This window comes from Arachis stenosperma, chromosome 2 (genome assembly GCF_014773155.1).
Source record: "Arachis stenosperma cultivar V10309 chromosome 2, arast.V10309.gnm1.PFL2, whole genome shotgun sequence".
NCBI classification, from domain to species: Eukaryota; Viridiplantae; Streptophyta; class Magnoliopsida; order Fabales; family Fabaceae; genus Arachis; species Arachis stenosperma.
The window spans coordinates 5039898-5065191 of NC_080378.1; the positions used below are offsets into that span (position 1 = coordinate 5039898).

Consider the following 25294-nt stretch of genomic DNA (forward strand, 5'->3'; position numbering starts at 1 on the left):
GGCAACCCTACCCGACCGGATGGAGTCGGATTGGATACCTGTAGGTAGGGTACATGTTACCACCCCTAATTTTAGGTCAAAATTTTCGAAGATCTAGTTGTCACTTTACTCAACTCTTTATTATACTATTTTTAAAAATTATTAATCAAAATATATAAAATAAGAAAAATTAATATAAATTTAATTTTTTTTATTCTAATCAAATTAAATAATTAATATAACTAATTAGTTATAATTAATTTGGTCAAATAAAATATTAACTGATTTGATCTTTATCTTAATTAGATTAAATAAATAATTAATTAATATATATAAATAAAATAAATAAATAAATTAACAAATACTTTCAAAAATATACCAACTCAACTATGCTTGAAAAAAAATTGGATTTTAATAATTAATTAATAATATATATAGAAATAGATAATAGATGTATTTTTTATTTTATATTAAAAATATTATTTATATAATAAAATTAATTATTAAAATTAATTATTAATATATTTATGTATAAATATATATTTGGTTTAATTTATTTTTAATATATATCTATATTCTAATTTCAATATATGTTTTATATTGGTGGTTAATTTTAGTATACTCGCAATATAGTATATTATATATTATATATATATAGGCATACCCAGTATGAGAATCTTGAGCTAATCACACACTATAACTGCCTCTCTGCCAAGTAACAGAATACACCATTTCTATCTTCAGATTCACTTTCCCTCTCTCTCCTTCTTCAGATCCATCCTTCACTCTCTTTAGGTATGTTAACTAACTTTGTGTGTTTCATCATCTTCTTCTCTCTCATAAACTTTCTGACACAAAAACACACACTTACCACACTCCCTCAATTTGAGGAAGATTATCTCATCACATATTCATTCTATGTATATATGTTCTGTTTTTTCACAAAAAAGCATAAAAAAAAAACAATTTTTTCATCTGGGTTTTGCTCATGGAGTCATGGGTATTCATTAGATGAAATTCTAGTATTAGTAGTAGTACCACTTCATAAGTTTTTTTTCTTCCCCTAATTTTTTCACTCTTTAGTACTATTATTTATGGCTACTTTTCCAGAACCAAACAAGACATGCTTTCGTTGACTTTTTGTTGTTTTAATCTTTTTCATTAAAATCTTTGAAAAAAAAATAAAAATTTTGTTTAAAATTTATTGTAATTTTTCTTGTTTCTGAAACAAGTAAACAACCCTTTGAGTTTAAGACACTGAAACAGAGTTCTGAATTTTCCAGCTGTCTATGATTCTCTCTCTCTCTCTTCTCACTAAAGTCTAAATCAGTTTCTGTTAGTTTTCAAATATCTTATCTTTATGGATTATGGAACACTACTTTTTAGTCTTTTCCTTTCTACCTTGGATTTTCCTTTGACTTTATCTTGTTACAGTTTATCTGTCACTCAAAATTACAGTTCTAATAATTAATATTTTATTTAAATAAATACTCTTACGATGACATCTTCTTATACGAAAATGACATTATAAATTATTAAATAATATGATATATTTGACTAAATTATTTAACGGTTCCGTCATCATGACGGTATTTCTTTTTATTTGTTGGTATTCATATAATGAATTTTCTTTTCTCAATACCTGAAATGATGAACTTGATTTGATCTTTGAAAGAATTTTAAGTGTTAGTGCTTGACAGAACTTTTTATTTATTTATTCATTTATTTTTTTGTTGTGTGACTTCATCACTAGACAACTTGGTTGTTTCCTTTCATTTTCTTATATTCATTTTCTACTATTATTCCAAATTTCTCAATCTATTTTTGTTCTTTCCTAAATGGTTCAAATTACCACAGTGTTCATTTTGTCATGATTATGAAAAAAAGAAAAAGAGAATATGCAACATTAAATAACGACCATAAAATTTTAAAGAATTAAAAAAAAAATCTAATTAAGAAAAAAGCTATAATATGAAATTGGTGCAATTTGGCCCTATCTAAATGTTTTTCCCATAATAACATATATTCACAAAATGTATGTTTTTTTTGTTTTTTTGGTTTTGTTGTCTATTCACAAAATGTATGACTCATAATTTGGCTTTTTCTATGTTATCTATTTGCCCACTTCTCTTTAAATATTTATAACTAAATAATTTAAAAAGTTAATAAAATTTTATATATTATTTGTCTTTTTCACACAATTGAGTGCTCCTCTCTCTTTCTCTCTCTTTATTCAGGGACTATACAATACTAATAGTAGAAAATGTTAGAGAAAGTTGAAGGTTTCAACATGGAGAAAGTAATAGAGGAATTTGAGGAAGTTACTAAGGATGCTGGTAGAGTTCAAATTGAAACTCTTAGGAAGATTCTTGAAGATAATTCAGAAGCTGAATACCTTCAGAATTTAGGACTTAATGGAAGAACTGATCCTCAGAGTTTCAAGAACTGTGTCCCACTTGTTACTCATAAAGAGCTTGAGCCTTACATCAATAGAATGATTGATGGTGATCTTTCTTCAATCCTCACTTCAAAACCAATCACAACTATGTCTCTAAGGTATATATCTTGATTCTTGATTCATTCATTCATTCTCCCTCTATCTTTTAGTTTTCTTTTGTTATTTGTGTTCCAGAAATATTTACAATCGCCCGATTTAGGCTTTAGAAGCGGTTGTAGATATTTCTGGAGCACGAATACGACTCGTACTAGTATTTAATTTATTCTTGAAAAGGCTGAATTTTTTGGTGTTAAATTCTGAGTTTTTGAAAGGGGTTATTATGATGATGATCTTGCAGCTCTGGAACTACTCAGGGGAAGCCAAAGTTTGTGCCATGGAATGATGAGCTTTTTGAGACCACAGTTCAGATATATAAAACCTCTTTTGCCTTTAGAAACAAGTAATCAATACTTTCATTCCTCTTTAATTTAAATCCCTAAACTCAATGAAATATTAAATGTCACGTGCATACAAAAAATCAGCTACTAAATCAGCTAGGCATGTATATACATGTCATTTTTCACACATTTTCATTATATATTTTTATTCCAACCTATATTTTATACAGACATAGCAAAAAAAAAAAGCCTTTTAGTTGATAAAATTTATTATGATCATATTATTAATTATTGTCTCTATTTGGTATTGGAATATGGAAATGACTATGATTTATGAAGAGAATTTCCAATCACAAGTGGAAAGGCCTTAAGCTTCATATACAGCAGCAAGCAATTCAAGACCAAAGGAGGGTTAGCAGCAGGAACAGCAACAACAAATGTTTTCAGAAATTCAAGATACACTGTTGCAATGCAAGCACTAAAATCACAATGTTGCAGCCCTGAAGAAGTGATATTTGGGCCTGATTTTCACCAATCACTCTATTGCCACCTACTTTGTGGCCTAATCTTCTGTGATGAGGTTCAATTTGTGTCCTCAACTTTTGCACACAGCATTGTCCATTCTTTTAGGACATTTGAGCAAGTTTGGGAGGATCTTGTTGCTGATATAAGGGATGGTGTCCTTTCTGAAAGGGTCACTGTCCCTTCCTTGAGGAATGCTATGTCCAAAATTCTCAAGCCTGATCCCAATTTGGCTAACATCATCCAAACAAAAATCATGGGGTTAAGCAATTGGTAAGAATTTTATTCGCAAAATTTTTTTCGTAAGATTTAGGTTTAATTATTCTATCGATCTTTATAGTTTGACTGAATTTTCAATTAAGTCCTTGTATTTTTTTTTTTTTCCAGTTAGTTCCCTATACCATATCAAATTTTGTAATTAAGTCCATGTAATGACAAAAATATAAAAATTAACGGAATATTCTGTTTAAACAAAATGAATATGTCTAACACTTGACGGAATATTCTATATAATTTAACCGAATATTATATTAATTTCAATATTTTTGTCATAGTAGGGACTTAATTACAAAATTTAATATAGTATAAGGACCTAATTAAAAATATGATAAAACTATAGAGATCCACAGAGTAATTAAACATAAAATTTATGTATTTGATATAAAACTTACATTACTATTTTTTTTGTGATTTTTAACTTATTTAAAAAAAATCTCATATTTAATATTTTTAGTGATATTTGTGCAACATAGTTGACTAAATTTTTTTTAATAAATTTATGTATTTGTGTATATTTATACAGTATTATACCGTATTAAAGAGGCGTATTGGTATTTGTGCAACACAGGTATGGATTAATTCAAGAGCTATTTCCAAATGCAAAGTATGTGTATGGAATAATGACAGGGTCAATGGAGCCATATTTGAAGAAGTTAAGGCACTATGCTGGTGACCTACCACTGTTGACTTCTGATTATGGATCTTCAGAAGGTTGGATTGCTACAAATGTGAATCCAACATTGCCTCCTGAGTCTGCCTTGTACACTGTTCTTCCTCAAATTGGATACTTTGAATTTATACCTCAAAATAAGGGAGACTCTGATTTCATTGATGTGGAACCTGAGCCTGTTGGACTCACTCAAGTTAAGGTTGGTCAAGAATATGAAATTGTTATCACCACTCCAGCAGGTACTTAATTAATTCTTCTCTACCTTACATTTATTATTATTATTATTATTATTATTATTATTATTATTGTGCTTAATTTTAATTTATTATTTAACATTTAAAACGTCTTATTTTTATCCTAAATATTTTATTTTGTGATATTTTTGTCTGTTGACAAAAATTAAAACATTTTTTTTAAATATTCTTTTTTTTTCTATTATTTTTTTTCTTTTTTTTTCAATTTTCTTTTTAAATCACTACAACTGCTATTATAACTATTATAATTATAATTGTTATAGTTATGTAAAAGACAAAGAAAAGAAACACTTTTGGGAGGAAAAAAAAGATTTTGACAAAAAAAAAATTTAAATAAGACATATGAGATAAACATATAATGCTTTTAAACAACATCTTATCCTAAATAATAATAATAATAATAATAATAATAATAATAATAATAATTATTGAATTTTGGGTTTGCAAGTTCTAATTATTAAGATTTGACTTTCTGACAATGCTTTTATCTAAGATGCTTTGGTGGTTTTTGTTTTTTAACTTTTCTTGTGATTTGCTTTAATACTTGATTCTAATTTCTAAATATGGATGTGACCAAAAGAATATGAAATCATGTCCTTCTGATATAGTAAGAAACAATCAACATAAGAGTACATACCTAAAACCTAATCACATTAATGTAACCTAGGTAGCATAGCTTTTAGCTTTGGTTGTTGGCAACTAACTAATTTTGAATTTTATTGTCCTTTGTTTTTCATAAATCATGCGTACTAATTTCTCCAATTTTTTTAGCATTATCTTGGATTTAAAGCAATAAATTGTTTTGCCATTTTAAGTAAATTTATAAATCAATATACTTAAATAAAAATTAAATTCGGATAATTTACCAATCAGAGTCAAAACAACAATAGTTATTGTGAACCAAACAAAAATTAACTAATTAATCTAAAAAAAAAAACTTTTCACATAACATTCATATGGCAAATATATGCCTAATAATGTTTATTACTAATGTTTATTTATGTCACATATTCTCCTGCTAGGAAAAAATTTTGAAAAATTTTACCTTAATCTAATATCTTAACCTAGAATTATGCATGATTTTAAATGAATACACAAAATTTGTGCAAATTAACATAAAATAAATTAGTCCTTAGTCTGTCGACTTAGAAAATGCTGTAGAAAAATAAAGATTACCATTATAACAAGTCGTTAATCTTAAAATCTTTGCTCGATTTTTCAGGCCTGTACAGGTATCGACTCGGCGATGTTGTCAAGGTTATGGGATTCTACAACTCGTCGCCGCAACTGAAATTTGTCCGGCGGAGCAGCCTTCTACTTACAATCAACATTGACAAGAACACAGAGAAGGATCTTCAATTAGCTGTGGAAGAAGCATCAAAGTTTCTAGCTGAAGAAAAATTAGAAGTTGTTGATTACACAAGTTATGTTGATGTGTCCAAAGATCCAGGGCACTATGTTATAGTGTGGGAAATTAGTGGTGAAGCAAGTGAAGAAGTTCTTAGTGAATGTTGCAATTGCTTGGACAAATCCTTTGTTGATGCAGGGTATACTAGCTCTAGGAAGGTCAATTGCATCGGCGCCCTCGAACTCCGCGTCGTCCGGCACGGAACATTCCAGAAGATTCTAGAACATTATATAGGGTTAGGATCTGCTGTTAGTCAGTTCAAGACACCAAGGTGTGTAGGGTCTAACAATGCCAAAGTGTTGCAAATATTGAATGAGAATGTTGTGAACAAGTACATTAGTTCTGCTTTCAATAATTGAAATCAATGAATGAAATATATTTGGGAAAATATCAATAGCAATAGCAATCAAAATTATGAAATAATAATAATATTGAAAACATATTATTCTTATAGTTTTCTTAATTGTTTATAGTTTTCTTATATTATTTTTGTCATGTTTTTAATTTTTAAAAAATTTATTTGTCGTTCGTATCTTTCAAAAGTTGTTTTTCTTAGTTTACTATGATGTATGGACACTGACACAGATACGGATATGACACGATATACGGGACACGTTGACATGCGAATTTTAAAATCTTTTAAGGCACGGGACACACATACATATAAAATATAAAGTATTTTTTAGATAAATCGTAATGATATTTTGATATTTTATTGATATTAAAATATAAATTAATTTTTTTAATTATTTTTAATATCTTACTTTAATTATATCAAGTATTTAAAATATTTTTTATTTTAATAAATAATAATATATACTATATCTAAATTTATTTCAAGAATATATGTTAAGAATAAGACTGAACACGCTGATACGTGATGGTATTTAGGTGTGTCTAAGTGTGTTGGGAGAAAAATTTTTTACTTTTTATTAAAATACAGTTGAACACAGCAGACACGCATGTCAGATGAATATCCATAAGTGCCGTGTCCAAAATGTGTCTGACACACGGACACATCAACTCAATGGAGTGTCTGTACTTCTTAAAATGTTTAAATACTATTTTAGTAATTTATTTTTTTATTACTTTTTAAACTTTGCTCCAATTAACAAACCAAACAATTTACAATAACTTATAGAATATTTTCTGCCACATTAATTTATCAACTTTGTTATGGTCTCTATAATACAAGCAATGGTTGACAATTTGACATAATGGATAGAAATACACATGTAAGGTTGGCATGATTAAATCCGAAATTCTTAATAATATTAGACCAAAGTCATATTATTGGGAACAAGGGTGAATGATCATATGAATATGGACCCTATATGCTAGCTAGACTTCCAAACCAACCAAAAAAATAAAATAAAAATAGCAATAGAAATTATTTAACAAGATTAACCAAAAAAAAAAGAAATTATTTAACAAGATCAATATGATAATAGATAAAAGATAACATATATTTTTTATCTTTAAAATTTGTTAAAAATTTTAAAAACATTTTTAAGTTTTATTTTGTTTTAATTTTGTCTCATAAATTTTTTATTTACATCAAATATATTTTCGATGGTTAATTTTTCAAAAATTTTAGATTAATCCAACAATAATCTCACAAAAACAACTTTCAATACAAGTAAATCAAATATAGTTATACATTATTATTGGATTAGTCCTAAATTTTTTAAAAAAATTAGTTATCAAAAATATATTTAATACAAATAAAAAATTTTAAAGACAAAATAAAATTTAAAAATATTTTTAATAAACTTCAAGAACAAAAAATATACCTACTTTACTTATACATAAACTTTGATCATATGAGACACCAAAAAACCTTGATAATGTGAGCTAAATGATCTGTTTTCTCTCCTTAGATTAGGCTATTAACATTCAGATCTTATTATTAAGATTTTGAAGAATATAATTGGCTTAATTGAAGTCTCATAAAAAAAATAAAAATTCTCTTCATAATATATTTTTTTATTTTCAATTATCTATGTTTTATTTTTTATTTTTTTATCAATCTCATATTGGTTCATTTGAACTATATGAGTCTAGGACAATATATTTTATCATCACCGACCGATTTAGAAATAAATAAATAAATAAATAAAGGTACTACATACTAGAATCTTCATATTCATTACATAGGATGACTTTTTTTTTTTTTTTCAAAATGAATACTCTTTTTTGCACTATAATTAGTAGTGGTCTTTCCAAGTAACATCTGATTTTGATGTGTGGATATGTCACTCTCCACTAAAGAATAATGCATTTGGTATTTGCCCTCAAAAATTGGGTAAGTCCAAAAGAAAATTGGATAAATTAAGGAAGATATTTTTTTTTAAAAATGTCCAAATGCTTCATTGTTCACTTGTCCCTCTCATCAACCAAAGCAAATATTGGAGGATGAAAAAGTGGAAAGAGGAGACAAACAAGCATATTTTATAATATTAATTAAAAGAATTTTCAAATTTGTTTCTCCTTTAATTATTGTGGATTAAACACTTGAACTAGACTTGTGAATTGTGATTAATTAACCAATAAGGTCCACCCCACAATTACACGTGTCACCTGATCCCAACAAAGTACAAATAAATTTTGTATTATATTATTATTATATTCTCAATGTACCTTTCATTGATTGAGACATTTTTACTTTGATTAGAAGGTGGAAAGTGTTGAGAACCTTAGTGATGAAAATAAAGCATTCAAGTGGATCTTATAACAAAGAAGATAAAATGGTGGAACTGTGAAGTAGGCAACAATAGTGGCGCTTATTATTTTTTCTATATTGTAGGGGTGTGTGTGTCACAAAATTATGTGAGGAGAGATGTGATTTATACTGTTGTGGATGTAATAAATCGGTACCTCTGGTTTTTTTTTATATTGTTTAACTTTTTTAACAAATGATTATAAATTAAATCGTCTAATTTGTATTTTTAAACATTTTTAATATTAAAATCGAATAGTCCGATTTGTAATTTTTGAAAATAAAAAAATTTATATTAAAATTGAATTTTGTTTTCAAAAATTAAAAAAAATTAAAAATATAAATCGAACCTTTCAACATGTAATTTGTTTTTCCTTTTCAAACAAATCGGACCGTCCAATTAAACTAAAATTAATTTAAAAAATGTCATATAAAAAAAACCAAAATTTTAATAATATCGTATTATATACATATTTAATCAATATAAAAAAAATTAGCCACAATAGTATTGTTTTAAAGTGTATTGTATGTTGTCCTTATCATAAGGATATTTATTTATTTTTTCTAAAAAGGAAAAATGTTTGGGATATTGGCCAAGGCAAAAAGTTTGTTGCAATAACCTTTGAAATTAGCTTTTTAGTCATGTAAAAGATTATTTGGATGATGAACAATTTAGGGTTCTCTAGATATATATCATGTAGTTTCTAGCAATTTTAGAATTCCTCCTCCTTGTTTCCTAAGAGATAGGATTGTATGTGCTGCTACATGATTTTGTTGGAAATAAAGCAACTTTTTGAGGATATTCTTTCCAATCACATTTTATATGACTACCAATATTAATGTGACATCAGGTGGAAATTAAAAAGAAAAAAGATAAAGATAAAAATTCTATGAATATGAAAAAGAAAGATATATTTTATACATGGAATATTTTCCATTATGAAAATGATAATTAGGGATTGTGATTATGAATAATCATACTTCACTACATTATTTTGGTTGATGTGATTAGTGTAAATAGGAGTCTTTATATATTTGATAAAAACATATATATATATATATATATATATATATATATATATATATATATATATATATATATATAGCCATTTAATATTTAATTTTTACTTAATTTTTGTATATCCCAATATTCAAATAAGTGGATTTGTCATTTTTTGGGACAAACTTGAGGCAATTATTTGCATTTGTATAGTATATATATATAATACTAGACCCCCTTTTAGATGTAGATGATACCTCTATGATTATGATCCTAATAATAATAATAATAATAATAATAATAATAATAATAATAATAATAATAATAATAATAATAAATGTAGATAAATGATGCCTCTATGATTATGATCTTAATCATGCACATGCTATAAGAATCTAAAAGTGGTTATATATATAAATTAAAAATTTTCCCAAACTAAACCATATGGTATGATGTATTTTACTATTTTATTTTGTTTGTCCCGTGACACCCATTATATATATAAAACAAAAGTGTTAGACTTTAGTGTTGATTGGAGGAATCAATCTCCAATTATTAAGATGAGCAAAGCATTGAAGAATTCTGAAGAAGAAGAAGAAGTTGTTATTGGAGGAGTAGTAGCTTCTCCATTATGGGATTGTGGAAGCCCTTTATATGATTCATTTGAATTGGCAACACTTTCTCATATTATTGATAGGCATACGGTTGTTTTGCCACATCTTAGTGGATCAAAGAAGGCAATTAGCCACGGTTTTGATGAAAGTCATCATCATCATCATCACCATCACCATGATGAAGTGAAGAAGATTTCAATTGAAGATTCCAAAGGTTCTTCTTCTCTCAAGTCAACAAGCTTTAGTGAAATTTTGGACAAGATCATGGGGAAGAGAAAAGTGATTAGAGGAGGGAAGAAGAAGGGAAATAATAATAATAATTATAATAATAATAGTAAGCACAAGAAAACCAAAAATGGGTTTTTTGGCTTATACAATAGATTTATTTCTAAGTAGAATAAATAATATGAGAATATTTGTTGTTAATCTTCATTCTTAATGTACTTTTTCTTTGAAAATTGTACTATATAAATCATATAAATAATAGATATAATAGGGTTTCTTTTAAGTCTAATTTTGTTCTTAGAGGCCTTTGTATGATGATATATTCACCATTCTTATTATTATTAAGATGATTATTCAAGTATATGTGTCATTTTTTGCAATCAAACATTATTATTATTATTATTATTATCATTATTATTATTATTACCATTCTTATTATTATTAAGATGATTATTCAAGTATATGTGTCATTTTTTGCAATCAAACATTATTATTATTATTATTATTATTATTATTATTATTATTATTATCATCAAAATTCTACTAGTAAATTTAGATACTACCAAAATAACTAATAAAGAAAAAGAAAAAAAGAAAATGCATTCTCCCTTATCTTCTTCCTCTTCTTTTATCTAGAGCTATCCAATGGGTATGAGCATGCTTATTCTATCAATATATACATGATGATGATGAGTGTCTCTTTCACACAACATTGTGGGATGCACATTTTGTTCATCACCTTGGTTATATCTATCATCCTTGGCCGGTATATATGTATATAGAATAATTCAGATTTCAGGGTGTATTGAAAAGTCAAATCAAATTAAAAAGTAGTAGTAGTATTGTTATTTTGTGATACCCATCTATTTGGATATACATGTGAGAAATTTGGTCACCAAAAAAATGTGAGAAATTTAGACACTTTATTAGTACAATAGTTAGAATTTTGAGTTAACTTATAAAACCTTTTATATTATGATGATTTTAAATAATTTAACAATTTCAAATTTTTTTTATTAAAATAGATAATTTTATGATTTAAATCTTATTACGATTTTATGTTATGTATTTAATCAATTTAATTTTTTTTATTTTACGTAATATCTCAATTTTCACTACTATTATTAAAAAAAATGTTGTAGGCAGGTGGAAAATAATAATTTAGGATAATTAATTCAAAAATTTCTCATTTATTTATTTAAAATAATGTATTTAAGAGAAAAATGAGTGTCTAAGAAACATTTTTCAGAATTAATTAGAAAAATATTTCAATAATTATTGAACCAAGTTGTTTTTATTTGTTTCATGCTTAATTTGTGTTTTTTGCAATATGGAAAAAGTGATCACTATTTAGGAGCAGTGGGTGGAAGTCACTATTTAAATGGTGGGCGACAATGGACTCATCATCATATGTCCCATAATTATAATGCCAGAAGCAGAAAAAAACATACCCAAATTACATTTATATTCCTGTCACATTCCTAGTACATGTTTTCATTTTCAGTTGTAGATATTTTTAGAAAATGTATTAAAGAATTAATTTTTATATTAGCTAATAATATTAGTTAATTTTTTTAATTTAAATGATTTTTAAATTTTTTTTAAATAAAAAGCTCAACACAGTAAGGTAGAGTATTTAAAAAGTTCAGAGTTACAATATAAACACTAAACAAAAAATTGTAGTTATCTCCGGCATTGCCATCAACAATTAAACGGAACAAAGCCAACCTATTCTTTGTAGCTCCTAATCGACTTTTAAGTTTTAACCTCTCAGTTTTTGGAGGGTTAAGATTTAAGATATGGTTGATACCGAAAAAATGAAGTTGTGATAATGGTATTTAAAGTGATGTTAAAAGGAAGGAAAAAAATATAAGAATAGATATTGTAATTTAAAGATATTTAAAAAAAACTTGGTTAAGGCTGATTTTCAATAATTATTTTCTAATTGAACTCTAAACAATTCAATGTTTTTAATCAAAGAAAGAAAAAATTAATATCATTTTCCAAAATTTAAAAATCTCTTTTTTCTCAATAAATTATTATTTTTATTATTATTTTTTCCAATTTCATCCATTTTAACACAAAGGTGATAGAAAGTTTTTTTTCTTTTTTTATTTAGAAACTTTTTATAAATCATCATCACTCTAATTAATTTACAATCAATCCTCTTCCCATAAAACTAGACAACCTTAATTTAAGAACAAAAGAAGGAAAAAGAAAGCATTGGGGTTGCATGCTTTGTTTTTTCCACCCTCAAAGACAGTAAAAAAATTATTAAATAAAGGGACTATATAAAACACTGAAAATAAAACAGCATAGAAATACATACACCTTTGGCATGAAAGTTGAAACCTATGGCTAACAAACAAAACATGGAACATGATGAAGCCTAACTCATAACCTATCATGTGTATCTTCTATTATTGGACCACACAACACGATTTTTTACCCCAACCTTCATACTTAGATTTTAATGCTCACTCACCACAACTTATGTTTTGGCATATATGGAAATTACAATTCTTCTTTAAACACTCCTTATAAGTATGAAATGTTTTAAAGTCTTTACTTTTTTAATTAAATAAATTTTAATTTTTTATTTATTATATTTTTATATCAATAATTTAGATTGAAAATTTATAATTTAAAATTTGAGATATTTTATTTTCAATTTTTTTTTTACTTTTAATAACAATTGCAAGTTAATTTAAAAAAGCATTGTATCTGTTACTTTTTTCCAAATTACATTAATATTCGCTGAAATTGTATTATATTTAATTTTTTTGAGTAAAGTGACAACTTAATCTTTGAGTAATTTCATGTTAGATAAATTTGTTTTTGAATAATAAAAAAAGAATACTAAATAGATTCTTGATATTTGTTTCCGTTAGACACGTCAAGTAACTACTCTTTTATCAAAAAACACTTGACATTGTTAGTGAACATAGATTAATTTGTCTAAGTTCAATTATTTGAAAGACTAATATGTCTAATTTTAAAATTTAAAAGAATTAACATAGACATTAATCAAATTGCCTGACATTTAAAACTACAAAATAATAATTCAGCTACTAATTTCAATGTATTCGACGATAGTCCTTGAGCTACACATAAGGAAGATGGATTTGGATCTAGAGTTGATAACTTGATATTGTGAATTCCACTCAATGTATCCGATAACGGCATCAAATATTTTTTAACAAAAGAATTTAACGTGTCTAACAGAAATAAATATTAAGAATTTATTTTTAAAAGACGGATTTATCTGATATAAAATTTTTCAGGAGCTAAATTATCACTTTATTTTTTTTAATTTAACCTCTATATTTGAAGAATTTTTATAATAAAATCCTTTAAGTAACTTGATGTAACAAAACTCTTTTATATATACTTTAATAAATTTAGATCCTCTAAAATAAAAAAATTGGTAAAATAATAATATAAAAGATTAATTATTATTGATTTTGTAATTTTCATAAAATATATATCTCACTATCTTAATTTAGTTTAGATAGGTCCATAAATAATTTTTTTTAACGTTTAACTTATAAAAAATTATAGCATTAATGTTGGTATAATTTTCAAAATCAAATGGTAACTTTTTAAAAAATTATCTAAGTGTTTATGAAAAATTAAAAATAAAAAATTTCACATTTTTTTTAAATAAGTATTTTTAGGACTAAAAAATCAAATATAAAATAACTTATTTATAAACTAATTTTAATATAAATATTTATTTTTTATACTTTTTTTTCAAAAAAAAACTTAAATCAAAATAAATAATTTTTCACTTTATCAATTTACCAACTTTACCATTTTAGAGAATCTATCTTAATCCTATTTTAATAGATCCTCACTTAATTTAATTATATGTAAGTTCAAGGTAAAGCACTATTCAATAATCTAATAATAAAAACAACTCATCAAATACTTGATCATCACAACCTATTATTTAACACGTATATAAGGCGACAATAATAGAGATTTAATTTTTTAAAAAAATCAGATTATTAGGAAAACCTATAATAAATTAATTTAACCACAGATAAATAATAAAAAACAAGTTAAAGATCAAGTCCTTAGTCCACATGCAATGTTTGATTATTTCTAGTTTATAATTATTTAATTTCTGTATGTATAGCATCCTAAGAACTTAAGTTACAAATATAGAGAACAGCATGCTGCATGCATATATGGATTGACACACATGAAACTCATTTACTTACCCTACTTGTAGTTGTATCATGTCACCTTTTCTTCTAAAACTTTTTGTATCTCACTTTTTAATTTACTATAATGATAAATAGTTTTTGAACATTTTCCTCAACAAACTTAAGAGTTATGATCAGCCATTTATTGCATTATTTTATTTTAGAAAAAAACTAAAATTTTGAGTTAACCATGTCACAGTTAAATATTTTTTAACTCTAATTTACTTAAACCTACTTAAAATTCATTCTAATTTTAACATCGAACACTTTGGACGACTTTACCTCATTAAAAATACGTCAAAATTCTTATTAAAAAGAGTTTGAACCTCACGTTTAGACTCGAATCATATTAATCTTCGATAATCCTCGAAACACATTTTAATTAAGATTTTCGGTTCAAATTTTAGAATTAACAAATAAAAAATATATATCTTGTTTTTATAATTATATATAATAAAATATATTTTAGAAAAAAAATTAAAGTTATGCATAATCATCAGTATTCCCATTATATATTGCTATTGTATAGATATACTATATGATGATTATGGATGGCTATAACTTGATGAGTGATAAATTAACAAAATGCATAGAATTTTTTGGCTTTTATAGGAATCTCGACCAAGAAGAAATTAAAATCAAAGGATTTAGAAGAAGGAGAGATAAGAGCATCTTCAATGGGGAGCCCCGTTGTTATGTAGTCAGAGAAAAAGAGGAATTGGAGCATTGGAGTGAAGAGAGAGTGAGTTCCCTCACTGTTTTCAAGGAAAGGGAGTCCCTCTGAATGGGGACTCCCATTGCTCAATCAATACTTGCCAAATGGCAAGTTAGGTAAAAAAATAAATAGTTATATAAAATATTAATTAATTAAATAGTTATATTAATTAATTAATAATAATTAATTCAATAATAATTATAATAATTAATTAAATTAAGTAATTATAATTTTATTTAATTAATAATTTATATTAATTATTTAAATAATAATTAATTAAGTAATTAAATTATAATTAATTTATTAATAATTATAATAATTTATTAGATTAAATAATTATTTATTTATTTAATTAATAATTTATATTAATTATTTATATAATAATCAATATTAAATATTATTAATATTTATATTAATTATTAATAATTTATATTAATTATTTAATATTAATATCTTTAATAGTGAATCATTTTTAAATTTAAATATTTAAATTACATTATTAACAAAAATTAATTATATTAATTACAAGTATTTTAATTAATTAATTAAGTGGGACTACAACAGGGACTAAAGTTAGTTCCTCCTAATGGAGAAGAGAGAGATGCTTTGAGTTCCTATTTACTGTTTATGACGCAAAAACTGATGTGGAGTTACTTTTTATGACGAGTGGGCCATAAACAGGAATTGGGATGAGTTCCCTACTGGAGATGGTCTAAGAGAGAAGATGAACACATCAAATATGATGATGAGAAAAGAAAATGAGAAAGAAAAAAAACAAGAAGAGGCATTGAAGAAAAATGAAGAAAAAGCATTCGAAATAAAATGATCACAAAGAAGAAATTTTGTCTACTACTATGTGGGATTGTGGAAGCCCATTATATGATTCATATGAATTGGAATCATTGATAGGAACCTTATGAAATTCTCATCATCATCATCGATCATGATGGATCATCAAACTCCAATATCAAAATATTCACCAACATGTGGTCTATGATGTTGAACATGATGTTAATATTGTGTCCCAAGAGAATTATTCCAAAGGATCTTTCAATGTCACAAGATTGGGAAAATTCTTTATGATGATGAAGAAGAAAAATAACAAGAACAACAAAAAAATTAAGAGGGCTAGTTGAAATTGTGGCAAATTTTCTTTGTGGAGGAAAAAGAAGACATGCATGCTTATTTAAATTTAAAATTTTTTTTGTGACATTTAAATTTTAATTTGATTGTTTCAAGGTGTGATTAACACTTGAAATTAATGAATTGAATTAGCAATAATGCAATATTTTTTAAGCTATAGTAATATTTTATTAGATTTTGCATACACTATTTATATAAAAAATAAGAAATAAGATATTTAAATCTTATGAATTAAATTTTAACTGTAATATTGCATTCTGAAAATATATCAAATTTTAACCAACAAATAATCAAATATGACTTTTAGCATGCAAATAAGTGAATATACGAATTTTAAAGGATATTTAATAATTCTAGAATTGAATAATTAACTTTTAAGATATGTCTACAAATTAAGAAAAAATCATCTTAACTTTAATAGAAAAAAAATCTGAAATTTATTTATAAAACCATAAAATTCTAGTTCTAGAAATCTAGTAAGGTTTTGGGTACATAAAATTTGGGAATCTCTTTGCCAAAACATATATGAAACACTCATACAGCTCATTTTAGTTGTCACTTATAATGAAAAATGCATCTGAGGAATATATTAGAATTCAATCTGAACCTTGACTTAAAGAAAAAAATAAAATAAAAATTATATGAGGTAGGTGTGATAACTGATAAATAACCTTTGAAAAGTGATAGTTGGGCTAGATTAGCATATATTTTATGAGTTTAATTTTTATGCACGGATAGTGCAATAGATTTTATACAGTCGTGCAATCACAACCATTTTTTTGGATGATCATTCACGCAATCAATGTAAAAGATAATTATTTTTGTTAATGTAATTTTATGTGATTAAATACACGTGTAAAACGGGTTTAACAATGCATCAAAATTAATTCATATTTTATAAGATGAGCATTATTTAATTTCTTCAATGAAGGGGATTTAGATAACATACACAGAAATAAACAGCATTTATTATTTTTATAAATCTTCCATAGAAAAATTAAGAAGGAAAAAAAAAAGAAAGATGTCATAAAACAAGACTAATATAATTGGAAGAATTTTAAGTGTATCAGGTAGACAAGTATACCGATATTTTAATAATTTTAATTATTAATTTTAATTATAAAAAATATATATAATATAATTAATAAAATTAACAATTAAAATTACTAAAATATCAGTGTTTTGGATACATTTAAAGAAAAAATTTTATACCCCACAAAAGTAAGAATTTTTTTTCTTTCAAATGAATTAGATAATACTTAATTTTAAATATTATATCACAATCTCACACACTCACCTCTTCACACATACACACACAATTATAGAATTTTTATAGAAAAACAATCATTTGTACTTATGAACTTTATAAATATTAACAAAAGTACCCATCAAATAAAGAACTAACAGTATCCATATGAATTATGAAAGATGAATTTGGTATAACAAAAATATGGCTTCATCCGGATCCCAAGAGAGAAAAACTTCCTGGCTCATTCAGTCGCAAAGCTTAAAGCAGAGGAGTCTATTCCAGTTAATTGGTGCTTAAGACCAAGTAAACAGCTTATTGCCATTATCAATGTAGAAAGCACCGGGATTGGAGGTCTCAACAAATTTCCTCCTTCTTTTTTGCACCAAAGAAATAATAGAGATACATAGGTGAATTTTGCACCAAATCAACCCACTAAGAATGCAATTGGATTTGTTTACTGTATAAATATTTGTCATTATAAACTAATTTGCTTCCTAAAAGTATCACATAGGTTCGAATCTCTCTCGATGAAAAAGAGAATATCTAATGGATGTGTGAGTAAAGTGGGTGTGTGTAGTTGGGCAAAAAAAAAATTTACTTTTATTTTTTAATGGACATAAACAACAACCAAATACATTATGGAAGAGTAACTGCAAGGTGTCTACCAAACTAATTCTCATAAGAAAAATTCACACCTTGTAATTTAGAAGTCAAGAGAACTAGATAAGTTTATTGTTTCTAATTTATATTAGCATAACACTGGATTAGCTAATTGCTTTTTCAAGTGATGATATTGCTTATACAACAATTTTTAATCAAAGGGTATCAACAAGTGATTTTATTCTCTAGTGGCGAAGGAGAGTGCGAGAAAAAAGAGTGAAAAATGATCCAAACTCTCTTAGCTTAAAAGTTTCATGTTAATAATAAGAAAATGACGAAGAAAATTAAGAACAATGCATAATCCTTTCTTTCCCTTCAAAACTAAGCTAAGACTATAAGTAGCATATACATTGGATAGTTCATGATCATGTCAAAAAATCATGGAATCAAAACCATCATATTCAAGTAAAATAAATTTAAGAAGCTTCAACAACATATTTTCCATCCAAAAAAAACTATCGTATTTTTATATATATATCTATTCCATTCGTGACTAGATACATAAAAAATGACAGTTATTTTTGGACGAAATTAACTGTGTCTATGTTATTATTAAACCATGATATGGTAATATCTTGTTCTCTAGGTTTTTGTGTAAAACCAATAAGAACTTAATTTGTTACAATCCAATCACAATGAGTTAAACATCTTCACCAGTTTTTGTTGTCATTGGCGAAGTCTTCAAACCCCACAACGCTCGCAGAGTGCAAACAAATTCATGCAAAGCTTTTAGTCACCCAATGCATCTCGCAGACGCATTTGGCAAATAACCTTTTGAGCCTTTATTCCAAATGTGGCCAATTCAGCTATACCCACCACCTGTTCGACCAAATGCCCCACAAGAACGTTATCACTTGGACAACCTTAATTTCTGCAAATCTTAGAAATGGGTATCTCCCAAAAGCCTTTGACATGTTCAATCACATGCGTGAGGTTGGTGAGAGTCCCAATGAGTACACGTTATCTGCACTGCTCCGTGCTTGTGCTGATCCTGGTTTGAGGGATGTTGGTTTGCAGCTTCATGGTGTTGGTTCGGTGTGGCCTTGAGAGGGACAAGTTTGCTGGGAGCTCTCTTAATATGTATATGTGTTGCTTGTTGTGTCTTTCATGAATTGTTGGAGAGGGACCTTGTTGCTTGGAATGTAATGGTTTCTGGATTTGCTCAAGTTGGTAAATTTGGTGTGGTGAAGAGGTTGTTTAGTGAAATGAGGAGGTTCATTTCTTAAGACCTGATCACAGTACTTTTATTGGCTTGTTCAAGTGTTATTCGTTGTTGGACTAGGTTAGGGAAGTTCATGGGCTGGTGTTTAAGTTTGGTGCCGACGTTGATATGGTGGTTGGCAGAACTCTGGTTGACTTGTATGCTGAATTTAGGGACATAGATTCTTGCAGGAAAATCTTTGACCACATGGAGGAAAAGGATAGTTTATTAGTGAAAACATACCTAATATACAACACATTTAAGATTCGTAATATGAAATCAAAGTTTCAAATTGTTGCACCTCTTGAAGCTCCCTTTTAACATTCTCCAGACCTCCAATATCATCATAGGAAACATTTGGAACCTCCATCATGGTTCATGTAAACAATTGCCACATTAAAGGTCAACATAATAATAACAGAACATTTTCATTCAATTTTGTAACTGAAATAATAACAGAACTTAATAAATACAAGGAAATACAAAGGATAAGACATTAATATGCATTGTATATATTTGCAAGAGTAGTGTCTTTCTTTTCCAAAGTTTATGCAATAAAAAAAGATTAATCATGCTTAGAATCATTCAGGTTGAGAATTCAGCAAGGGAACTCACTTTTGCACACAACACAGATGGGTTTGAAGAAGTCAAAGCAGTTTGGAAGTGCTCATTGGTGACAACCATAGAATTCAAAATCTCAATATCACTCAATTCATCCTCCAAGTCAATCACATCCATCTTCTCTCTTATACACTGCAGAATAAAATCTCTTATTCAAGGTCTGCTCCTATATAACCATGAGTGTCCCTTACAACTCTTTCAAGATCCACCTGAAAAAACACAGAAAAACAATCTTTCTTTTCACTTTTCTTGAACCAATCAACTACATATCAAAACAATAGATTACAAGTTCAAGTTCCTCACTTCAAATCACAACTGTAACATATATTATGCATGTCAATTCTCCTCTTTATTATCTTGATTTCTAGATACCTATTATAAACACAACATTTCACAGCTAGATCAAAGAATTATTGCTATCAGAAGTCCATTTCCTATTTTATGAATAAAGCTAGCACTAGAAACACATAACTAGACTTTCTTATCACATTGAATTAATAATAACAGTAGTATTGAGAGAGATAAACTCACTGATCAGAAGATGAGGATTGACCCTTTTGAGGAGCAGGTGAGGTTGGATCAGCCATGACCTTTATCAGAACTTATTCTTGGTCTACGATGTTTAGCAGCTTAGCTATATATGCAAAAGTTTGTGCTTTGTGTTAATTCATAATACACATTAACTATCACACGAAAGTGTGTGTGAAAAAATAGTAAAAACTAATTAAATAAATTAATATATTTGACTAAATTATTTAAAGTAATACATGTTGAGATCTTGATTATCATTTTACATGAATAATCATCTCTTTTTATTAAATATTTTAATAAATAATTATTCATGTAAATCAATCCTGTCAATGCTATTTCAATTTAACAACAATGGAGCAACCACTAAGCTCCCATATCAACTGCAAAAAATTGCACCACCTCTTATGCAACAAAAATTTTCTCATTGACAGCCTCATACATGCAATTTTGGAAGCTTAAAAGGCCAAAGAGCCCAAGTCTGGATTAAATGACTGCAACCAGGTACCTTCCGCACAGAATTTTCAAATTTACAGCTTCATATATGCAATTTTGGAAGCTTAAAAGGCCAAAGAGCCCAAGTCTGGATTAAACTGACTGCAACCAGGTACCTTTCGCACCCTACTGTTCCTCATCTTCGTTCTTACAAGGGAAACATCTATCCATCGATCCGCTGCTGCATAGATGTTAGACAACAGCACATAGTTAGCAGCATTTTGAGGTTCAATCTCAAAAAGTTGATTAGCAGCAATCTCTCCTAACTCTGAATCACCGTATGCTTTACATGCCCCAAGAAGTGCACCCCAGGCAGCAGCATGAGATTCCACCGGCATTACTTTTATAAGCTCATAGGCATCCCGTAAATGCCCTGATCGACTTAGAAGGTCAACCATACATGCATAGTGATCAGGTGAAGGACTAACACAGTACTTTTCCTTCATAGAGCGAAAGTAGTTCCAGCCCTCATCAACAAGTCCCGCATGACTACAAGCTGTTAGAATGATTTTGAAGGCCACCTCATCCGGAGTTAGCCCATCCGTCACCATCCTGTTAAAGAACTTCAGTGCATCTTCCTCGAATCCATGAATTGACAACCCTTGTATCATCGAACAATATGAGACTAGATCACGGTTAGGCATTTCTTCAAATAATTTTAATGCCCTTTCCATGTTTCCACATTTAGCATTCATATCCAGAAGCGCTGCAATCACGTGGTCCTGTTTCATATCAATAGAGCTCTTGTTTACATAAGAATCAACCCATCGAGCCAGTTCTAAATTACCCAACTGAGAAGAAGCCGACATCAAGCTAACCAATATGAATTCATCAGGTTTCACGTTCATTGACTCCATCTCAAGAAATACTCTCAAGGCCCTGTTAGGTTGACCATTCTGTACATACCCTGATATCAAAGTAGACCATGCAACAATATCCTTTTCCGGAGCTTGGTCGAACAAGAACCTTGAGGTAGCCATGTCACCAGCCTTTGCATAGCCATCAATCATGATCGTGAAAGAAACAACACTCTTTTTTGGCATAGCATCAAACACTACCCTAGCATTGCCCAAATCCCCCACCTTCACAAAACCCCATATCATCACATTCCATGATGTCACATTCCTCTGAGGCATTTCATCAAACAGCCTCTTTGCCTCCACCATATCCCCATCCTTCACATAGCCAACCACTATAGCCGTCCATGAAACTACATTCTTCTCACACATTCCATCAAACACCTTGCGAGCGTCACCAATCTTTCCACATTTCCCATACATATCGACCAAACAGGTTCCAACAAACATATTACCTTCAACCCCACACCTCAATGCCGAGCCATGGAGCAATTTTCCTTCCCAGGACCTAGACATGCTTGAACAGGCCTTAATCACAGAAGAGTAAGTGTACCTATCGGGAAGAGACCCATGTGCTTTCATGCGAATAAAAGTAGAGAGGGTGTCAAAAAAATAACTTCCTTTGGTGTGGGCTCCGATGAGGGAGTTCCATAGGAAAGGAGAAGGGCTAAGGACGCAGTCAAAGACGGCGGTGTAATATGAAGCAGTGGCGGCAAAGGAGGCGGAAATGGAAATGAAGCGGGAGATGATAAGGTGATCTTGCTCTAGGCCTCGTTGGATGATGGAGGCGTGGACTTGGTAGAGGTGATGAATGGTCTTGCAGGCCTTGAGAAGGGTGGTAATGGTGGCAGTTGAACGTGGCGGAGAAGAGTGTTGAAATATTGAATTCATTGGAAAGAGCTGCTTTTTGCTCTCCGTGGTTTCTCTGCTTAAGTCATTCACTTTGATACATTCTTGATAAATCTACACTCCAAAAAAGATTGAAATGACGATAAGAAAGTGGCAATATGGTGCTTCAATACATAGTTATCAAAACCGGATCGGTAATTGACTCAGTCGTACGATTGGATTACCGGTCAACCGATGGGTCACTGATTCACCCAGTCATAATTAAATAAAATATAAAATTATAAAAATAAAATTAACATCAAAAGGTTCTAAAAGTCGGACCAGTCATCAAACCGTTTTGGTCACTAATTTACTGGTTCATTAGTCTAACCGATTCAACTGTGGTCTAACCGAAAAAATTATTTTATAATAAAATAATAAATAAATTATGAATAAATACTCTGAAACATAATTATAATCTAATATAAATTTTAAAATGTCTTCCAAATATAAAGTAATACATCAACCAAAATCTAATATAACTTTTGATTTCATAATTATTAATAATTTATCATTTATTAGTCATTACATCACTATTGAACTCATTAAGATAGTAAAAAAAAAAAATCATTGAATTAACTAAACTAATAACAAATATTCAATTATCTAGAACTTTTTGAATCAAACTCTTTGACCTTGATGTATTTTCAGAAGGTGGATCAACAGTTGACTGTCTCGCTTGATAAAAAATATCATCCACATTGGTACCTTTGGTAGGATCTTGGACAAGCATGCTACTATAAACATGAAAACAATATGTCACTCACTTTCAGCTCCACATACACGATTGTTTTTAAAATTCTTTTAGTAATACGGGTGCCAAAAACAACAATCTCCTCTTAAATAATACCAAATACAATTAGCTGTGCATGCAATTGGTCAAGGCCAAAACGAATTGGTAATAAGTAATATCAAAGAAAGTTCACAGAATGAAAGCAAAGGAGATAATCATGCAACCAGAAAAGAGGCATTCAACATCATATTAAACACAACGAAATTAGAAGACAAGCAAAAAGAACTAAGTCGAAAAAGAGAAGCCAAAACAGCAAAAGTAGTTCAAACTCTGTCAAATATATGTCGAATTGATCAAATAATAATAAACACATACAATACAATTAATATTTTGAGAAAACCAGCATTTTTGCTACCCAAAGTTTTGGTTTCCAACAAAATTGTCCCCCAAAAGAAAAAAATAACATCATGCCCCCCAAAGAATAGCACTCTCCAACAAAATGCACGGACAGTTGCTAATCTTTGACTGTGCCCCAAAGGCAAAATGGTGCATCAATGGAGGTTGCAAATTTCAGCGACATATGCACAATGACAGAGAACCCGACTAATACAACAGCATATCGTAACTCAAGTTGCACAAAGTAACCAAAGGTGCTTGAACTCGGATATACGCAGCAAAATTCTTGGCAGAGTGTGCTAACTAACTAAGCCAACTATAGCAGATGCAAACAAAGCCAATTCTTAATAAAAAATAATATGGCGGATTCCCAATACTTGGCACCGTTTCTGGAGGTAATCTAACTGCCATGGTGTTTAATCACATCAGTAAAGAACCTGAGCTAATCACAAAACATTCATTAATCAATAAAATCGCAACAACAAAATCAGAGCTAATCACAAAAACAGAGCATTAAAAAATAAGAAAAAAAAATGAAGAACAACTGAACAACTGAAGAACAAGCGAGCAAGACATTCACTGACCTTCGAAGACGGCGCCGACAGACCTTGATTGATGGACGACGCCGACCAGACGACGGCAAGAAGATGAAGCCGATGGCGAGAAGATGCAAAGAGTAGGGGATGGGGCGAGCTCGCGGAAGAAGAGAGCAGGGGGGTTGGAGATTTGGGGGCAGTGGCTACACGGACGGACAGCGGCCCAGCTCGACGGACGGACGCGGCAGTGGCCCAACGGAAAGGCGGCAGTGGGTCGAAAAGAGTAGCTAGGGTTGGATAAGGGAGAGTGAATGGTTCGGGCAAGCAGAACATAGGCTGAGAGGAGGGAGAAGTGAAGTGGTTCAGTTCAGCAATCAGTAGGCCAAAGTTGCAAACGACGCCATTTCCTTCGAACCGGCCAGTTCCCGGTCCGATCCAACCAGCTGGTTCTCGACCGGTTCAGCAATTTTTACCGATTTTGGTTTAAGCAGTTTTTCATACCTGACCAGACCATCAATACCTCCAGTTCGTGGTTTGACTGGTTCGACCGGTCGGT

General features: G+C 28.8%; 3 protein-coding genes across 11 annotated transcripts; 2 read left to right on the forward strand and 1 right to left on the reverse strand.

Moving 5' to 3' along the window:
• Positions 1-615: 615 nt before the first annotated feature.
• Positions 616-6398, forward strand: LOC130961271 (jasmonoyl--L-amino acid synthetase JAR6-like). Its single transcript, XM_057887041.1, has 6 exons — positions 616-774; positions 2217-2535; positions 2775-2876; positions 3154-3609; positions 4184-4524; positions 5762-6398. Exons 2-6 carry the CDS (start codon positions 2243-2245, stop codon positions 6304-6306), a joined length of 1737 nt encoding a protein of 578 aa, XP_057743024.1. The 5' UTR covers positions 616-774; positions 2217-2242; the 3' UTR covers positions 6307-6398.
• A 3828-nt stretch (positions 6399-10226) lies between these two features.
• On the forward strand, positions 10227-20005 carry LOC130962422 (pentatricopeptide repeat-containing protein At2g33760-like). Its single transcript, XM_057888641.1, has 3 exons — positions 10227-10559; positions 19141-19518; positions 19766-20005. The coding sequence occupies exons 1-3, from the start codon at positions 10227-10229 to the stop codon at positions 20003-20005; spliced, it is 951 nt and encodes a 316-aa protein (XP_057744624.1).
• LOC130961459 (putative pentatricopeptide repeat-containing protein At5g37570) lies at positions 18807-25078 on the reverse strand. Of its 9 annotated transcripts, XR_009079557.1 has the most exons (8): positions 24787-24885; positions 24580-24639; positions 23709-23810; positions 21342-23148; positions 20837-20939; positions 20300-20514; positions 19986-20048; positions 18811-19881 (listed from the first exon to the last, which is right to left on the reverse strand). XR_009079557.1 is itself a non-coding variant. In XM_057887363.1 (3 exons), the coding sequence occupies exons 1-3, from the start codon at positions 25069-25071 to the stop codon at positions 21455-21457; spliced, it is 1893 nt and encodes a 630-aa protein (XP_057743346.1). In that variant the 5' UTR covers positions 25072-25078; the 3' UTR covers positions 21032-21454. The 9 variants fall into 9 exon arrangements, 2 of the variants coding, with proteins under 2 accessions (XP_057743346.1, XP_057743345.1); XR_009079554.1 differs by lacking the exons at positions 23709-23810; positions 24580-24639 and having other exon boundaries at positions 18807-19881; positions 21342-21509; positions 21618-23148; positions 24787-25078; XR_009079553.1 differs by lacking the exons at positions 23709-23810; positions 24580-24639 and having other exon boundaries at positions 18807-19881; positions 21342-21509; positions 21606-23148; positions 24787-25078.
• Positions 25079-25294: the final 216 nt, after the last annotated feature.